This window comes from Embiotoca jacksoni, unplaced genomic scaffold, assembly GCF_022577435.1.
Source record: "Embiotoca jacksoni isolate LCO1_2020_lvr unplaced genomic scaffold, fEmbJac1.0.p SCAF_1, whole genome shotgun sequence".
Classification (NCBI taxonomy): Eukaryota; Metazoa; Chordata; class Actinopteri; family Embiotocidae; genus Embiotoca; species Embiotoca jacksoni.
Genome location: NW_027185229.1, coordinates 26,043,844 through 26,059,627, shown reverse-complemented (window position 1 = coordinate 26,059,627; position 15,784 = coordinate 26,043,844). Strand labels below are relative to the sequence as shown.

Below are 15,784 nucleotides of genomic sequence, written 5' to 3'. Positions count from 1 at the left end.
CACACACACACACACACACACACACACACACACACACACTCTCAGTAGTAGTGTGTGTAGGTTCAGAGGTTTCTCGTCAGACTGGCGTGTCGGATCTTTCCGAGCTCTGTAGTGTGAGAAGTCAGCAACCAATCTGAGCTCCAGTTTGAGCTGCGTGACCCGAGTCCCATTTACTGTAACCAACACACACACACACACACACACACACACACACACATACACATGTGCAAAGCCTCAGGACATCCATGTCAGTTGGCAGCAGAATGCTCCTCTGACCAATCAGCAAGACATGCGACGCTCCTCAAGTCTTTCTTTCTTTCTTTCTTTCTTTCTTTCTTTCTTTCTTTCTTTCTTTCTTTCTTTCTTTCTTTCTTTCCTTCTTTCTTTTGGCCTTTTTTTCCATCTCTCTTTCTGTCCGGTCTTTCCCTCCGTTAGCTGTTATCTATTGTTTGTTTTGCCGTCTGATATTTTTCCGTCCTAAATCTTCAAAAAAAACCATGAAATAGCCGAGACGTGTAGGTCTTGAAATATACTGTATATAATTTTTCCAAGTGCAGGGTTTCTGTTTTTAAGCGTCTAAGCCTGATGACTTATGAAGCTCAGCCGTTGCATCATTCGGCAGCAGAGGATGTGAGTCTCTGTATTAAAGGCAGGTTTATCGCCTCCAGACACCAGTCTGTGGATACTGAACATATACCCTCTATTCTTTCCTTTAAATTAAACTCCTCTGTTGAATCTGATTTTCTTTTACTAACCGAGATGCTTCTATCTGTCCTACAGCAAAGAAGAATATCATACAGCCTTTTATTTTTGTTAGTATTAGTATTAAACAGTAAAAAAAAAATCCTCAGAAATATTGCTGACAACAACAGATGGATTGTATCACCTCACGGGAAGATGATGTTGAATTTATATTTCAGGAGGCATGTGTAAATTATAGAAATAAAATAAATAAATAAAATCATGTTTGAGTTACAGCGTCTGCTGATGATGACAGAGTCAGTTTAAAAAGCCTCGCTGCACAGTTAACGCTGAGAGAAAAGCAACTGATTGCGGACGACGCCTAAAACATTAAGTGCTCACTGTAATAAAACTGCTGACAAGGCAGAATTTATTCAAAATATTCAAAAAGAAATGTGACTTCCTGAAGGAAAAAAAAACTGCGCGGAGAGTTTTTCAGAGGACAAAACGTTGAATCCCAGAATCTCTGTGGAACAGCTAATCAGTGTGCAGAAGGCTGTCACTTACAATTACATCCCAGATCCTGTTATATGATTTTATTAATTAATGAAGGCAACCATTATTCCATCTGCACTGTAAGCGCTGACAGACGCAACATGCATACCGGCTGCTGCAGGATGACGACTGATGCTGATCTCAACTTAACAGGAAGTTGTCGGTCACTGCATGATGTTTCTTTTTTTTTTTTTTTGTCTTTTTGTCCAGAAAAAAAAACGAATTTAAAAATTGCAAAGACAGCCTGATTCTGGGACGTCTGCAGTTAGATTGTCAGCAGCTGCAACCAGATGTGAACGGTTACGAGAATAATATCCATGTTATGGACAGTTACAGCATGAAAGGGGTTGAACCAGCTGAGAGGATGGTTTGTGTCTGTGTTACCATGGTACACATGGTCACGTGTCAAACACACAGAGTTTATAAAGTGTCAGTTCACCCTTCAAATCCTTTTTTATGTGAGATGACATGTCTGATTACACCTGGTCTACTTTTGGTGTTCAAAAACATTTACATCAAAAGTTTGATCAGCAGAAACCTGCCTTCACCACAGGCCTGTCAATCAAACAGACACGCCCCCCCCCCCCCCCCCCCCCCCCCGAAAACAAAACACAGCTCTTTTTCTAATTAATGACGGGATTATTTTCAGATGGGCCGCCAGAAAACTAATAAGACGAAGCGACTTTAGCGAACAACACCGAGATAACTTGTGGAAATATTGTATTGACTTTGTATTTCATGAGAGAATTTAAATGGGAGTCAATGGAGCCGGAGGCTTTTTATAACTAGCCCCCTAGTGGTACACGGTGGTATCGCAGTTTAAGGCACTTCAGCATTGGCCTCATTTTTCAGACCCGGAAGCTACGTCCACTTCTATACAGTGTGTGGTCTAAACCCAAACTTTGTTTTGGTCTCTTCCATTAAAGTTAAATAAACTTCCACTGTATGAAGCCACATACACGAACGAGCTAGTCGTTGTAATCACTGGTGTTGTTGCAGTAGATCTTCTGGCAGCACTGAGCTCACACGAGCAGCATCCAGCAGAAATCCAGCAGTATCTTTGATTTCACAAGGTTTGGATTGACTTCAATAGAAAAAAAAAATTGTTTGATCTTGAGTTTGATTTTTGTTACTTGGCACCTGTCTGACACCCTTTCTCTTCTGAGCTTGACGAGATTTTAAGAAAATTTCATCACTCGATCGGCGACTGTGAAAAATGTAAAACCTCTGAGAGATAGTCGGCTCCGTCAGGGCTGCCTGAGCCACTGAACTGGAGTGAAAGCCATCGTTGGGATTTGGGATTTACCCATAATTGAATTTGATGAATCTAATTTTAAGACTAATAAATCTAAATTGTACATACTGTACTGGTCAAATTGAATAAATCTCAATTTGACCTAAATGCTTTCTATTTTGCTCAAGTTGAAACATTTTCAACTTCATTGTCTCCTAAAATTGACTTTTCCTTCCGTCTAATCCTACTTTAACTGTTTATGGTGGTTCTGGTACCTGAAGTTGATCAGATGCGGCTGTAGTGTGACTCTATTGTGACCTATCTCTGTACGTGTCAGCGACTGTACGTCCAGCTGTGGGTTGCTGGTGAAAGAAGAAGAAGAAGAAGAAGAAGAAGAAGAAGAAGAAGAAGAAGAAAAAAAAAAAAGCACTGCAGGTTGGTGATAGAAAAGACGGAGGCCAAAGACAGCTGGTGGACGAAACGGCCGAGATGATGAAGGACACGGGAAGCGGTTCCGACGGCGTGGAGGACCGAGAGAGAGACGAGACGGCTCTCGGTTTCTGCGGAGGAGTCTTTGTCGTGGAGGGAGAATAAAGGAAAGCGAAAAACTGCGTGTGGCAACAGACGAAGCTGCAAGTTGGCTGATAAAACCGCGGATTGGAAGAGACCTCATTTTTGCCCCGGTGACGTCCGTTTCTGCTGGTAGCTAAAAATTCATAAACATCTGTGACAGGCGAGGTTTGCAGCGAGCCGCTCCTCCGTTATTGGAACATCGTCTCAGAGCTTTATTCTGCATCTCCGCGGGGAGGTTCGACAAAAGCAGCCGACGCCAGGCGCTGGATGAAATCCTGCCAGCGCAGCAGTAAACCGGGAAAAACAAATCAGACTAGTATCGATCAAACGAGACAGTGAAGGTGCTCTTTGATTCTGTTCTTCTATTTTAGTCCGACGGCAGCTTTCAGCATCAATCACCGGCTTTAATATGATCAAACCAAACTTTGAACTGAAACCACGGTGTGATGAAACATTGCTAATGATGACTGTGACAGTCGGTGTATTCTTTAAATCTGTGTGTGTGTGTGTGTGTGTGTGTGTGTGTGTGTGTTGTGAAGTTGGACTTTCACACACAATCAGATTCGTGGACACCTGTGGTGGATTACTGGGTTAAAAGTGACGCTTTTTTTTTGAAAAAAACTTTTATTCACCAAAAAAAAAAAATCTCCTCATCTCATCCCTTCATCTTGTTTTAGCACATTTTTATCTTTAAACCCTCAATCTCATCTCATTTTTTTTTTTATCTCTACATGTCATCATCTGTCACCGCACCTGTTCTCATCTCAGCCTCGTCTATTCTTAATTTACCTCCTCTCATAGCAGACTTTCCTCATCTGATCTCGGCATCACAACTCACATTACCTCATTTCACTTCCTCTTATCTCACCTCTTTTTTGTTTTCATTTTGCCTCAACACATCCTTTTATAAATCTCAGCTCATTTAATGTCATTTCATTTTTATCTTGTGTCTCATTTCATATTTCATTTCACTTAAATTTATTTTATCAGCTCATCTACCGTTGTCACGTGACACAGGATTATGATAGCTGGTTCCCCTTTAAGATCAGTTTTCAAGTTGGTTAAAGCAGATACCCCCCCCCACACGCACACACACGCACACACGCACACACGCACACACACACACACACACACACACATCACTTTATTTTATTTATATACTCTCATCTCATCTCAAATAACCTTCATATCTCCTAAAATTGCCTTAAATCATCTCATTTAATCTCACTTCAGCTCTTCTCTCTTGATTGACTTTCATCTCGTCTTTTTTTTCACCTCATCTTATTTTATCTCTTATCATCTAATCTCATCTCTTCTTCCTCACCTCATCTCTTCTTCCTCACGTGGCCTCCTCTCTTCTCACATCACACTTACTTTCATCCAATCTTTCACCTCATCTCAGTCACCTTCAGTGTTCGATTGTTAATGAATTCTGCCGCTGAATCTATCAAATTAAGATTTGACTGCATGAATCGAGAGCCAGATTAGGAAACTGGTGCGTGTGTGTGTGTGTGTGTGTGTGTGTGCTGGTGTTGCGTAACGGTCTGAAAGTAGGCGAAACCCCTCCGAACGGCAGAAGCCGATATCTGCTAGTTTTCACCTGATTTCTGCATCCGAGGAAAAAAAAAAAAAAAGGGAGACAGATGGAGAGAATTCATGAGGTGAAGTGGAGGAACTCCTCATTCAGTGTGTCCAGAGAGAACCATCAAAGGGAGAATAAGAGGCCATTATTAAAACATATGAAGACAGGAACACGTCTGAGCTCATGTTCATGCTGACTTAAAGGGTCTCTGCCTTCACCAGAAATCCTGGCAGTGCGGTCTGTTGACATTCAGATCACGTTCCACTGCACATCTCCCCAAAAATTCGCAGCAGCCATGTTGCTGCCCACAGAACCGCGCAGAGGAAGTCCTCGATTTCACTGAAAAACACACCGATTTAATTAAAAAGAAGAAGCTCCACTATCTTATTTAAATCTGACGTGTCGCCGCGATATTCACCCACAGGTGAAGTTAACGAGGTCATGCGGTAAATGGTTCAGCTGAGAAATTCATCTGCTGATAAAAAGTGAAGGTAAAGTCGTCGAGCTGCTAATTCCCCCTTTAATTAGGACGGTACAACAAATGGTATTTTTAGAATCTAATTTTCACCCAGTTTGAACGAGAAGCAGAAGAAAGGAGACGGGAACGTGGATGCCGCTCTCTCCCCTTCAGGAGCGTCCGGGTCGACTGAGAAATCTCTTTGTTTTTATTGTCTTTATATGGAGAATAAATGAGGAGCTGGATATGAGTCACCGCTGGAAAATGACAGTCACGGCTCTGGAATCAATAACTCAGATATTGTTTGGTCCTTGGTAAGCCAGCGTTTGCAGGCTGTCCCTCTGCGGAGGAGACAGGAAGAGAAACATCACACACATTTTTCAACTCGCTGAACTTATCGATTAGTTGAAGAAATCTGGAGACGGATATTTTACTGACGTTTTTTTTGGCAAGTTTTATGTCTTAAAACTTTGTGGACGTTCGATTGTTGTTTGTTGGAGTATATTGCTGCGAACAGTTATTTTGCATTATAGATTAATGTCAACTTTCTTTTCCTACTGGGTGTTTACGGGCGTCCTCATTAGCTTCCTGAGAGCCGGCTGATCCAGACGGGCTCGGTCGGATCAGGTGGTGCCGTGTTGACGTGGAGCAGTTTGGCTCTGGTGGAGCAGCAGATTGTGTGTTCAGCGGGGAGGCTGGTCCGGGTCAGTTCAGGCTGCCATGGATTCATCACAAAAACACCCTGTGGGTCGGGACCTGCACAGGGGCCACGGGATAAACCTGAAGGGTCGCAGGATGATTGACAGGAAGAGGAATCCAGAGAAAACACACTCCTCATATTTAATATTATATTTCATTCCTATGACTTTTCCTTTGTTTTTGGGTTTTTCTTTCCGGTATCATTTCAGCTCTTTCAGCCTAAAAACGAAAAGAAAAGAAAAACCTTTTCTCTTTGGTTGAACTGATGTAAACCAGTCGAAGCGTTTTAAGGGGCCAAAAGCTAAAATGTCGGGGTCCCGCTGCCGTAGAAAACATACAGAGATCAGTGAAAGCTGGAAAAACGGCACAACTTCTAATCATGGGATTTCTTTTTTCCTGTCTGTATAGCTGCACCTGAACGCACCATTTGTCTGAACTTCAGCAAATTCTTTTTTTAAAGTTACATCTCCACGCAGAAAGGAGGAAATAATGAACACATCGTTATATAATATTTCTGGGTGGGACACAGGAGCGTTGGTGATTCAGCCAAATAAATGCCGAGCATGGAAATACTGCCCTCTGAAACCAATCTGGACTTTTCGTAACTTGCATCTCCTGCCACCGTTGTAAGTGTGTGTGCAGAGCCGTGTAGAGACCTAAACACACTTCCAATCATGTTAAAGATGGATTTAAAAAAAAAAAAAAATGTCAACATTATGCTGTAAAGCTGTGTATACAGTTATATAGTCAAAGGAAACTGTTCCATTGTGCTTCATGGTAGGAAGAAACAAATCATCCCATGAAAACAATTCATATTGAGTCAATATAAGTGAAGCACAGTAATCAACCTTGTAAACATACACAAGTCCACAAGAGTAAAAAAGAGACGAGATAAACAACATGTATCTCAACAGTACTTCAAGAGTTTCTGAGGACATTCGTATTAGTGACACATTAACCTGATCACACAGAAAAAACCTCTTCCAAATCACAAATTAACAATCACAAAAAAAGATGCCTGTCAATATTAGACATTATGACAAACTGTCAGTCATGGTTGCTTATATTTACGTCCTTATGAACATGTTACTACACAAACGTGGACTAAAGACCGTTGTGTTTTCGTACACCTGCTGCTGCATTATGATCTTATGCTATTTAAGTGTGTTCAGATGATTCCTGAGTTCATAAGAAGAACGGACTGATTGTAAAAACGATTTTTAAAGAGGAACTCCACACTAAATGATCTTTTTTTTTTTTTTAATCCCATTGATTCTTATTGATGCTCAGGATTTCGCCAACAAAAACAACATGCTGTGTGCGTGTGTGTGTGTGTGTGAACGCTGCTCTTTTCCACGTGTCTGCTTGGATTTGAAAGTTCAGCGCTGGCTAACCGTTTAAGCCTCTCACAAATACTGTAGCTGCCGTTAAACATTAGCATTAGAATCAGATTATAACTGTGTTGTATTCAGAGCTTAACAAGATGTTTAGGGCTGAAGAACCTATAAACAGCTTTGTGCTGACACTGAAACGCACACCGGAGAGCCTCTTGTAGTCCCGGCAACACACACACACACACACACACACATACACTGTGTTACTGACCGGAGTCCCTCTTTTCCCACCAGAGACACAGTCTGTCATTGTTTAGGCTCAGACAACAATAAAGTGAGGATTTTATCTGAAAATAACAACATTACTTGTTTTTGTCGATCAGTTCACTTCATACAAAGTGCTCTAAACATGAAAACTTAAAACCAAATTCATGTTTTTGTTTTGTGACCAGCTCTCCTCGGTACACCCGTGCTCAGTGTTTTTTCCAGGCACTTGGCAGATCGGCAGCATCTTGGGAGACTTTGCCAGGGGTCCTCTGTGGATTCAGTCTGTCTCGCAGTCTTCTGTCTCTTCATGTAGTCCCAGACTGACTCCATGATGTGGAGATCAGGGCTCTGCGTGCTCCACACCATCTGTTGGAGGACCCCACGTTCTTCTCGTTGCCGACGTTTTTAGCTCTTCGTGCTGTCGGGTGAATTTGGGTCGGATCAGACACGCAAGACGCGGCGCTGAAAATAAATACCGTTCGATTCCTGCCGTACCTCCTTCTTATCTTCCATCCACACGGCTGAAACATGTATCGTGTCACGGGATTGATCTTTACTTCTTTTTGTGTCGGCAGGTCTGTCTGGAAACCCCGTTGATTTGGAGAAACGTCACATTTCGTTTGGAAAGAACTTCATCCCTCCAAAGAAGGCCAAGACATTCCTGCAGCTGGTGTGGGAGGCTCTGCAGGATGTCACACTCATCATCCTGGAAATCGCTGCAATCATCTCGCTGGGCCTGTCCTTCTATCATCCACCAGGGGGCGACAGTGAAGGTAGGTGCACTCAGAGTTGAGATTCTACAAATACAAGCTTTTATTTTTTTTAAATTCTGGATCTGTACAAATGTTTAAATGTATGTGTTTGTAGATGTTTGTATGTTGTGTTGAATTTATTGGTTCAAATAAATACCGTTTTAATTTGTTAAATTTTTTTGAGCTGATAGATTCTGTAAAACGATACTAATGAGGATACTTTATTGTGAGTCTGAAATTTTTCGAGCATCGGCGTGAAGAAATTGTATTAATAGTACATATAAATAAATCAGAAACCATGTAATCTAGTTTTAGTATTTCTTCAACAAAATTTTATTCCTGGCAATGGAGAAGACTTGTATATCATCGTGATATTAAAACATGAAACAAATTAACGAAATAGATTGAATATGTATGATATCTCTTGTCATTTAATTTTTACCTTTTTATAATCTGTTTAAAAAATAGATCATTGGACATCTTTCAAAATCTTTTTGTAGATCTAAAACATAATATGAGACATTCAAGACATCAAGACGGTAAAAATATTTGCTGAACTTGAAGTGATTTTTAGTTACAAGAAACATTCGTAGCTGCTACAAGAAATGTTTGCAAGCTGTGATAGCTGATGAAGGATTGGTCGCTGAATATTGAGCAGGGTTCCTAATTTTTTTTGCACAATTGCTGCACAACAGTTGAAATAATCAACAATCAATTCCTCCTTCCTGATTTAAAAAATGTAAAATGAACAAATGTGAAAATATTTAGCATTTCACTTGGGGCTCACACTGGTTAAAGTGTGAAACCAGAAAACCTCAATGTCAGCAGATTAACTCACAGCCAGACCTTGTTTTTCTTCTCTCACTCCCTTTTCAAACTTTTTGGAGGATGGACGTTTGAACCTTTTGATAATCTGAGCTTTCTTTGTGCAAACAAGCAAAGCTGGAGGTTTCCGCTGAGCCCTCTCTACCTGCCTTTGCAGTGGTAATTTATAGTGGCTGTATCAAGTCAGTTTATTTTCCAGTGATTCCAGTTCAACATGTCCTGATGGTTTTTTTGGTGTTTTTTTTCTCCAGCGTGCGGCGAGACTGAATCTGGCGTCGAAGACGAGGGGGAGGCCCAGGCCGGCTGGATCGAGGGCGCCGCCATCCTGTTCTCGGTCATCATCGTGGTCCTGGTGACGGCCTTCAACGACTGGTCCAAGGAGAAGCAGTTCCGCGGGCTGCAGAGTCGCATCGAGCAGGAGCAAAAGTTCACAGTCATCCGCAAAGGTCAGGTCATCCAGATCCCTGTGGCCGAGATCGTGGTGGGAGACATCGCTCAGATCAAATACGGTACGAAACACCGACACCGATACCGAAATGTGTGTTCTGTGATGTTATTAACTGAAGGTTATTAAACTCGAAACATGTCCCTCCTTATTACAATTTTCTGTACTTTTAATGCTCCTTCTGAGGTTTTTAAATCTCAAAAGTTTTACCGAAACCCTTCAGCAATAAATGAGATGAAAAACAGGTCTGCAGGTTTCTGCCAGAAGTGAATTAGTGAGGTTAGTTTATCTCAGAGGGGCTGGATGAGGTGGAAGTCAGAGCTCAGAGAAGACCAGTCAGTCAGGATTTTTCCACACCAGACGGTGAAAAACATTTCTTCATGATGTGCTGGAACAGGAAAAGGGAATCCCAAAGCTTTAGACACAAAGATCAGCACACTGTTAGTTAACATATTGTATACTTTAGCATTAAGATCCATTTCTGAGATGAAGGGCTTTTGACCAAACCAGGAAAAACACACGCAGACCAATAGTCCAATGAAGTGTGTGGACTTCATGTAACAGGCCTAATAGCTGATGGGAAATCTTCACATACACAGAAGGTGATACATCATAAGAAAATTATAATAGCATATAACATCTTAAAAAAAAAAAAGCAATTGAAAATGTACAACTGGATCTATTTGACCCTTTTGGCTCAATAACAACTACAGAGTGAGCAGAGTTTTTCTATTTTAGTCGAAGAGAACACGTGTTTAATGAAATGTTCGTGTTTTCAGTCTTCATCCAATTTTGAGACAACTGGAGCAAAAAAAACAATCTGTTTTCACTGAAGTGGTTTTTGAGGAATAAATTAAATGCAGGTCCAGAATAAGTTTGTCTTCACGTCCCGGGTGGCTGATGGGAATAAAACGCTCTGACCTCTGACCTCTCCGCCTGCAGGAGACCTGCTGCCTGCTGACGGCATCTTGATCCAAGGCAACGACCTGAAGATTGACGAGAGCTCCCTGACCGGAGAGTCTGACCAGGTCCGGAAGTCTATGGAGAAGGACCCCATGCTGCTGTCCGGTGAGCGCCTGAGCACAGTCACATGACATGGGCCAACCACGGTCCCTCCCCTTAAACCCAAAACATGTTTACTTTTTGTCAACAAAGAAGAATCAAATTTCAAATTGTGGGACTGTTTCAAGGATGGTGTTTGGTTTACGGTAAATGTTTCGTTCTCTTGCTTTTGGTGAGCTCTGTGAGTTTACTGGTACATATTTAAAAGACCCAGAAAATTGATATGACGAACTCCGATCTCAATATTCAGTTTTACTTAAACGCACAAGCTCACACCTGTAATATTACAGGGACAAAATTATATTCCACTACCACCAAGAAGTAATGGTGGTGGCCCTAAGATTGATCCTTGAGGAATCCCACATGCTCATAATGTTGACATAAATACAAATAACGTGTCTTTTAAAGGATTCTGCAGCCAAAGAAAAGATTTGACAGATAAAATGAGTGATTTGACAAAGATTTCAAATCAAAAGAAACGACGGTTAAATATGTCTCCGAAGTGACGCCCGGCTTTTGTGAATGTGTCCTCAGGGACCCATGTGATGGAGGGATCGGGCAGGATGGTGGTGTCAGCTGTCGGCCTCAACTCCCAAACCGGCATCATCTTCACTCTGCTGGGCGCCAGCGAGAACGACGAAGAGAAGAAGGTCAAGAAAAGTAAGACATGAGACGGAGCCTGTCACGCACCTCTCACTGAAACACAACTGGTGTTGAAGGTCACGTGAGGGTTTTTATACTTGAGACACGATGACACATCTCGCCGTAAATCTGTCAAGTGTTTGGGAGGAACGTTTGGCTAGAACGACGACTTTCACCGTGTCAGCCTCTGAATATTTCTACTCTGCTGTCTGAACAGTGCAGATCGGAAATATTTGCACGTTTTTATCCGCTGGTGTTGATTTGAAGTTTTCTCTTGCCGTACTAGCCGACTCTGTCAGCGGGTCGAGTTCATCCAGTCTGGGCTGACAACAGCAGAGCTGTTTGAAGGGTCTAACTGTAGTCTGGGAACATTACTGACCTTCAATCTGAACACAGAAACGTCATCAGAGAATAAATGAGACCAAGGTGATGGTGTTATTTTACGCTGCGAGTGTATCTGCTAAACACAACTGACATGGGATTAAAGTATCTGACCAAGAGTGAAGACAAATGTACCTCTCGTTAACCTTTCTCTTAGGCCCCTCCCCCAAACAGGTGTTCCACCATAATAAGGTGTTTGAAGGACTTTCTCGAGAAACAGGAGTTTCCCTCGGAGCTAAATAGGTCATAAGGCCTTTTGCAATTTGCATTCGCACCGTCAATAGGAACTGTGAAATGACGTAAAAAGACATAAACGGAGCAACTTTTGATATTTCTCTTTGTCGTATCTAAGTCGCGCTGTATTTCCTCCGATGCGTACGGGCTTAATAAAACCTGGACTTTGTTGTCGGTCCATTTCTCAGCATCGTGGGCCTCCATTTGAAAAGCCTTCCTCTGCTTCGTTCGTAGGTGAAGTTTACCCGACTTCCTGTTCACACTGTGTTTTAAACATGGCGGTTGTCTGTGCGCCTGTCCTCGACCAATCGCTGCACACCTACGTCACCTATTGTAACGAGGAAACTTCCTACCCAGAGGTAGGAGCTAAAAAAAAATTTTTTTTAAAAGTACCACAGAACCAAAGCTGAGTCTGATGAAAAAATACATCTGGGCAAATATTTGGAGAGGTGAATAGATGTTTCCTGCACGTCCGCTACCGATGACATCGCTCACTTTTTTTATTTTTTTTTTTTTACCTCGAACCTGTTAGCTTTTGACCTGTTTCACATGATTACCTCATTCTGAATGATCATGATGTGTTTGAAGCCATTGGATGCGATGAACTTCAAGCTTCAGGTTTTTTAAAAGAGTTAATTGGGACCTTTTTCAACCAATTTGGAGGTTTGTGTTCATGTCAGTGATTTTTGTTATTTCAGAGAATTGCTCGGTCTCCGGAGGTAAATGAGCATCTGATTTGTTTTCTACCTTCATCTGAAAGTAGGAACCTATTGTTTCAAAAAAATTACCATGAATTTTAATCTGCCACTGTTATTGTTAAGCGTTCGACGGGAAACTCGACAGGCACTAATCATTTTTTTGCTTTTGTGCATTGTGCCTCCACACAGACCTTTTTTTTAAAAGCACAAGATAATCCACCTTAAAAACAAAAGCGTGTGTTTGGTTGGTCACACGAACAAACACCACATCACGGTCTCATTTATTCAGGGTAGATTATTGCTACGGTAATGAGCTACTGATTTGACATAATGCTGGATCAAAATACAAAACGTACCCTTTTCTGTTCGCGCACAGTTCGTTTTTGAAGAGGACCCCTTCAAAAGCTAGAGTCCAGTCCATCCTAACTCAGAGCAGATTGATGTAAACCAACAGGCTTCTGCAGTCGGTCTCTATTGCTTTTGATTTGCTTGTGATCATGCTAACCCCCTTTTTACTCATGTCTTTTTCCTTTAGTTTGTTTTTGTCTGATCATTTGTTTTTTTTTACTGGCCAAAGTTTGAGTTTGTCAGGCATTCATTGTGAAACTGGCCGAATGTACCAGCTCAGCGGAGAGAGACGCTCAGATTTACAATTCGGCCTCCAGTCACGTTTTTTTTTTTTTTTTTTTTTTTTTTTTAAGAAAAACAAAACAAAATGAAAAAACGATAACGACTTCCCAATGAGGAGAACCACAAGTTTTCAGATTCACCTGAAATTCAAGTGAAAATGAGCAGAAGAAGAGTCTCTGTTCGACATAATACATTCACAAAGCCCCAGAATTTAAATATAATTTTAATCATAAACCCGAAACAATGCCTCAATTTGCAAAAACGTTTTTGAAGAAGGGAGAACTGGACAAAATGTCCTTCCAAGAAAACAAGTCCTTCCTCTCGGATATTTCCTAACGTTCCAAAAATGTCCTCATCCTCCAGATTCTCCACACCCATCACGACTCCGACTGCAACCGGTCCTCACGGAGATAGAAGCACACGCGCACACACACACACACACACACACACACACACACACACACACACACACACACACACGGCCATGTGTGTCTTGTGTTTTCTAGTAACAGCAGACACACGGCAGACTTTACTGTCACACACGGCTGCATCAAGCCGCTACAAACACTCACACACACACTCACACACACATTCACACACACATTCACGCATTCTTGTCAAGTCACACCCACCGGTTATCTTACAGGCTTAAGAGCCTCCTGTGTGTTCAAACACACACACTTGAAGCAGTTCAGCCTCGATCACAGACCGCTACCTGACTGACAAAGAGGTGTGTGTGCGTGTGTGTGTGTGCGTGTGTGTGTGTGCGTGTGCGTGTGCGCGCACGCGTTAGTGGTTGTTTGGCTTTGACCTTGCCAAACCTCCTTTGACATTAAAAGCAGACAGCTCCATGTTCGGGCGACAGGAAGTTAATGCCACAATAAAATAGAACAGGAAGCATCTTTTTACACACATAGTAGTGCAGTTCAAAACTATTGTTATTAACTCGTCAAATAAAATCAAACCTCAATACATCAGCCTCCTAAAAAAAAAGAAAAAAAGAATGTCTGCCCTTTTTAGAAAACCAAGATGACAGTGGATGACAGGAAATTAAAAATGAAATGAAAGTGAGATGGCAAACGATGCAATAAAGTTTCAGCTCAAAGATCAAAACAAACGTTTTTAAATAAAATGTAAAACTGGCCATCATCTTACTCACCAGACCTCATCACATGTTGTTATTGTTAATTTCCATTTCTACTAATTAAGTCAAAAGTTGAAGAGAAATTTTTGGAGATATTAATGAATGCTAAATGAACAGCCAGACTATCAACGAATTGTAGAAGATGAATCCTCTATAAACCAGATGTCTGTACAAACTTTAAGATATTTCAGTCTAAAACAAAGTGTTGCACCAGCTGAGCAACTTTTACAAGTCCAGTTTTGCAGATTGCGGAGCAATTTTGAAGGGAAATGTAAACCTGCAGAATTATTATTGTTGGGCTGCAAACCAGAGAGAAAATATAAATATTGATTCCTCAGTCACAGCGCAGATAGGTTATTATGGGATGTATCACGTACCGAAAACAGCTCGAAAGCTGCCGGTATGTGCTTTTAAATATGAATCGGCAGTGGAGAAAATAAAATGGAAAAACAGAATGCAAAACCGAGCAACACATGGAAATACACACGGAAATCTGGCGCGAGAGTTCATTTCTAAACAAAAATCACATCCTCTGCCCTCGAGGTGCGATTAACCTTCATTTCAATGTTTAACTTTATTTAAAGAATGAAATGAAATCTGCCTTTAAGGCGTGGGGTGAAACCAGAGCGAGTCAGTACGACCTTCAGACAATCAATAATCGTTACACACACACACACACAATACACACACAGTACTACAAAACATCAATACCATCCACATAAACCAATAATTAATTTTATACGTTTATGACCTCCTGTTTAAAAATCTGAATTGCACTCCTTTGATTTGGGGCTGTTGGTTGTCCACGGCGGGAAGTCGTGCGTCTCTCTCCTCCGATCCGTCCATTCCTGCCCACGGCACACACACACACACACACACACACACACACACACACACACACCTACACACACACACACACACCTATACACACACACACCTACACACACACACACCTGTGGGTTTCTATCAGTTTGAACTTCGTGTTCCTCCCTTCGGTTTGATTTGATCTTATTTTTTTTTTTCTTTTGAGCCATTTATCAGCATTCCGCCCTCTCTCTCTGTCCGAACAGGTAAAAAACAAGGACCCCCCCGAAAATCGCAACAAAGGTAACCCCTCCATTCATCCATCCGTCCCTCTCTGTCCCTCCATCCTCCCTGTTGCTCACCCCCTCCTCACCCTCCACCCAGCGGCAGGAGGGGGGCGTCCAGTCCATCTCTCTCCCTCGCTCTCTCTCTCTCTCTCTCTCTCTCTCTCTCTGCTGTATAAAGGGGGACCTTCTCTCGCCTTGCTTTACCTGTCTCGAGGGTGCAACTCTCAACCTTCAGGTCTTTTGACAGCCAATCGCATCGTCCACGGTCGCCGCGGTAACCGCCGTGGGATTATGTCGACGTCCGACATCCGCAGGGCGGGGACCGGACATTTTCCTGGAAGCGCTCGAGTTGTGTTTTGTCACCGGAAGAATAATTTAATTTAATAATAATTAAAAAAAAAAATCTGTACACGATACATTTATTTGTGTGTGTTTGCGGTTGTACACACAGTCTGGAGTCACTAGCAACTATCCCAAATTTAATTTAAAACGGAAACT

General features: G+C 41.8%; 1 protein-coding gene across 1 annotated transcript in view; it reads left to right on the top strand.

Moving 5' to 3' along the window:
• LOC138198689 (plasma membrane calcium-transporting ATPase 1-like) overlaps positions 1-15,784 on the top strand; it is a 90,431-nt gene that overhangs the window by 40,298 nt on the left and 34,349 nt on the right. The window contains 6 exon segments of the mRNA XM_069150267.1: positions 7,958-8,155; positions 9,211-9,468; positions 10,347-10,472; positions 11,001-11,126; positions 15,266-15,279; positions 15,281-15,302. Of these exon segments, the coding sequence (XP_069006368.1) occupies positions 7,958-8,155; positions 9,211-9,468; positions 10,347-10,472; positions 11,001-11,126; positions 15,266-15,279; positions 15,281-15,302 (744 nt within the window).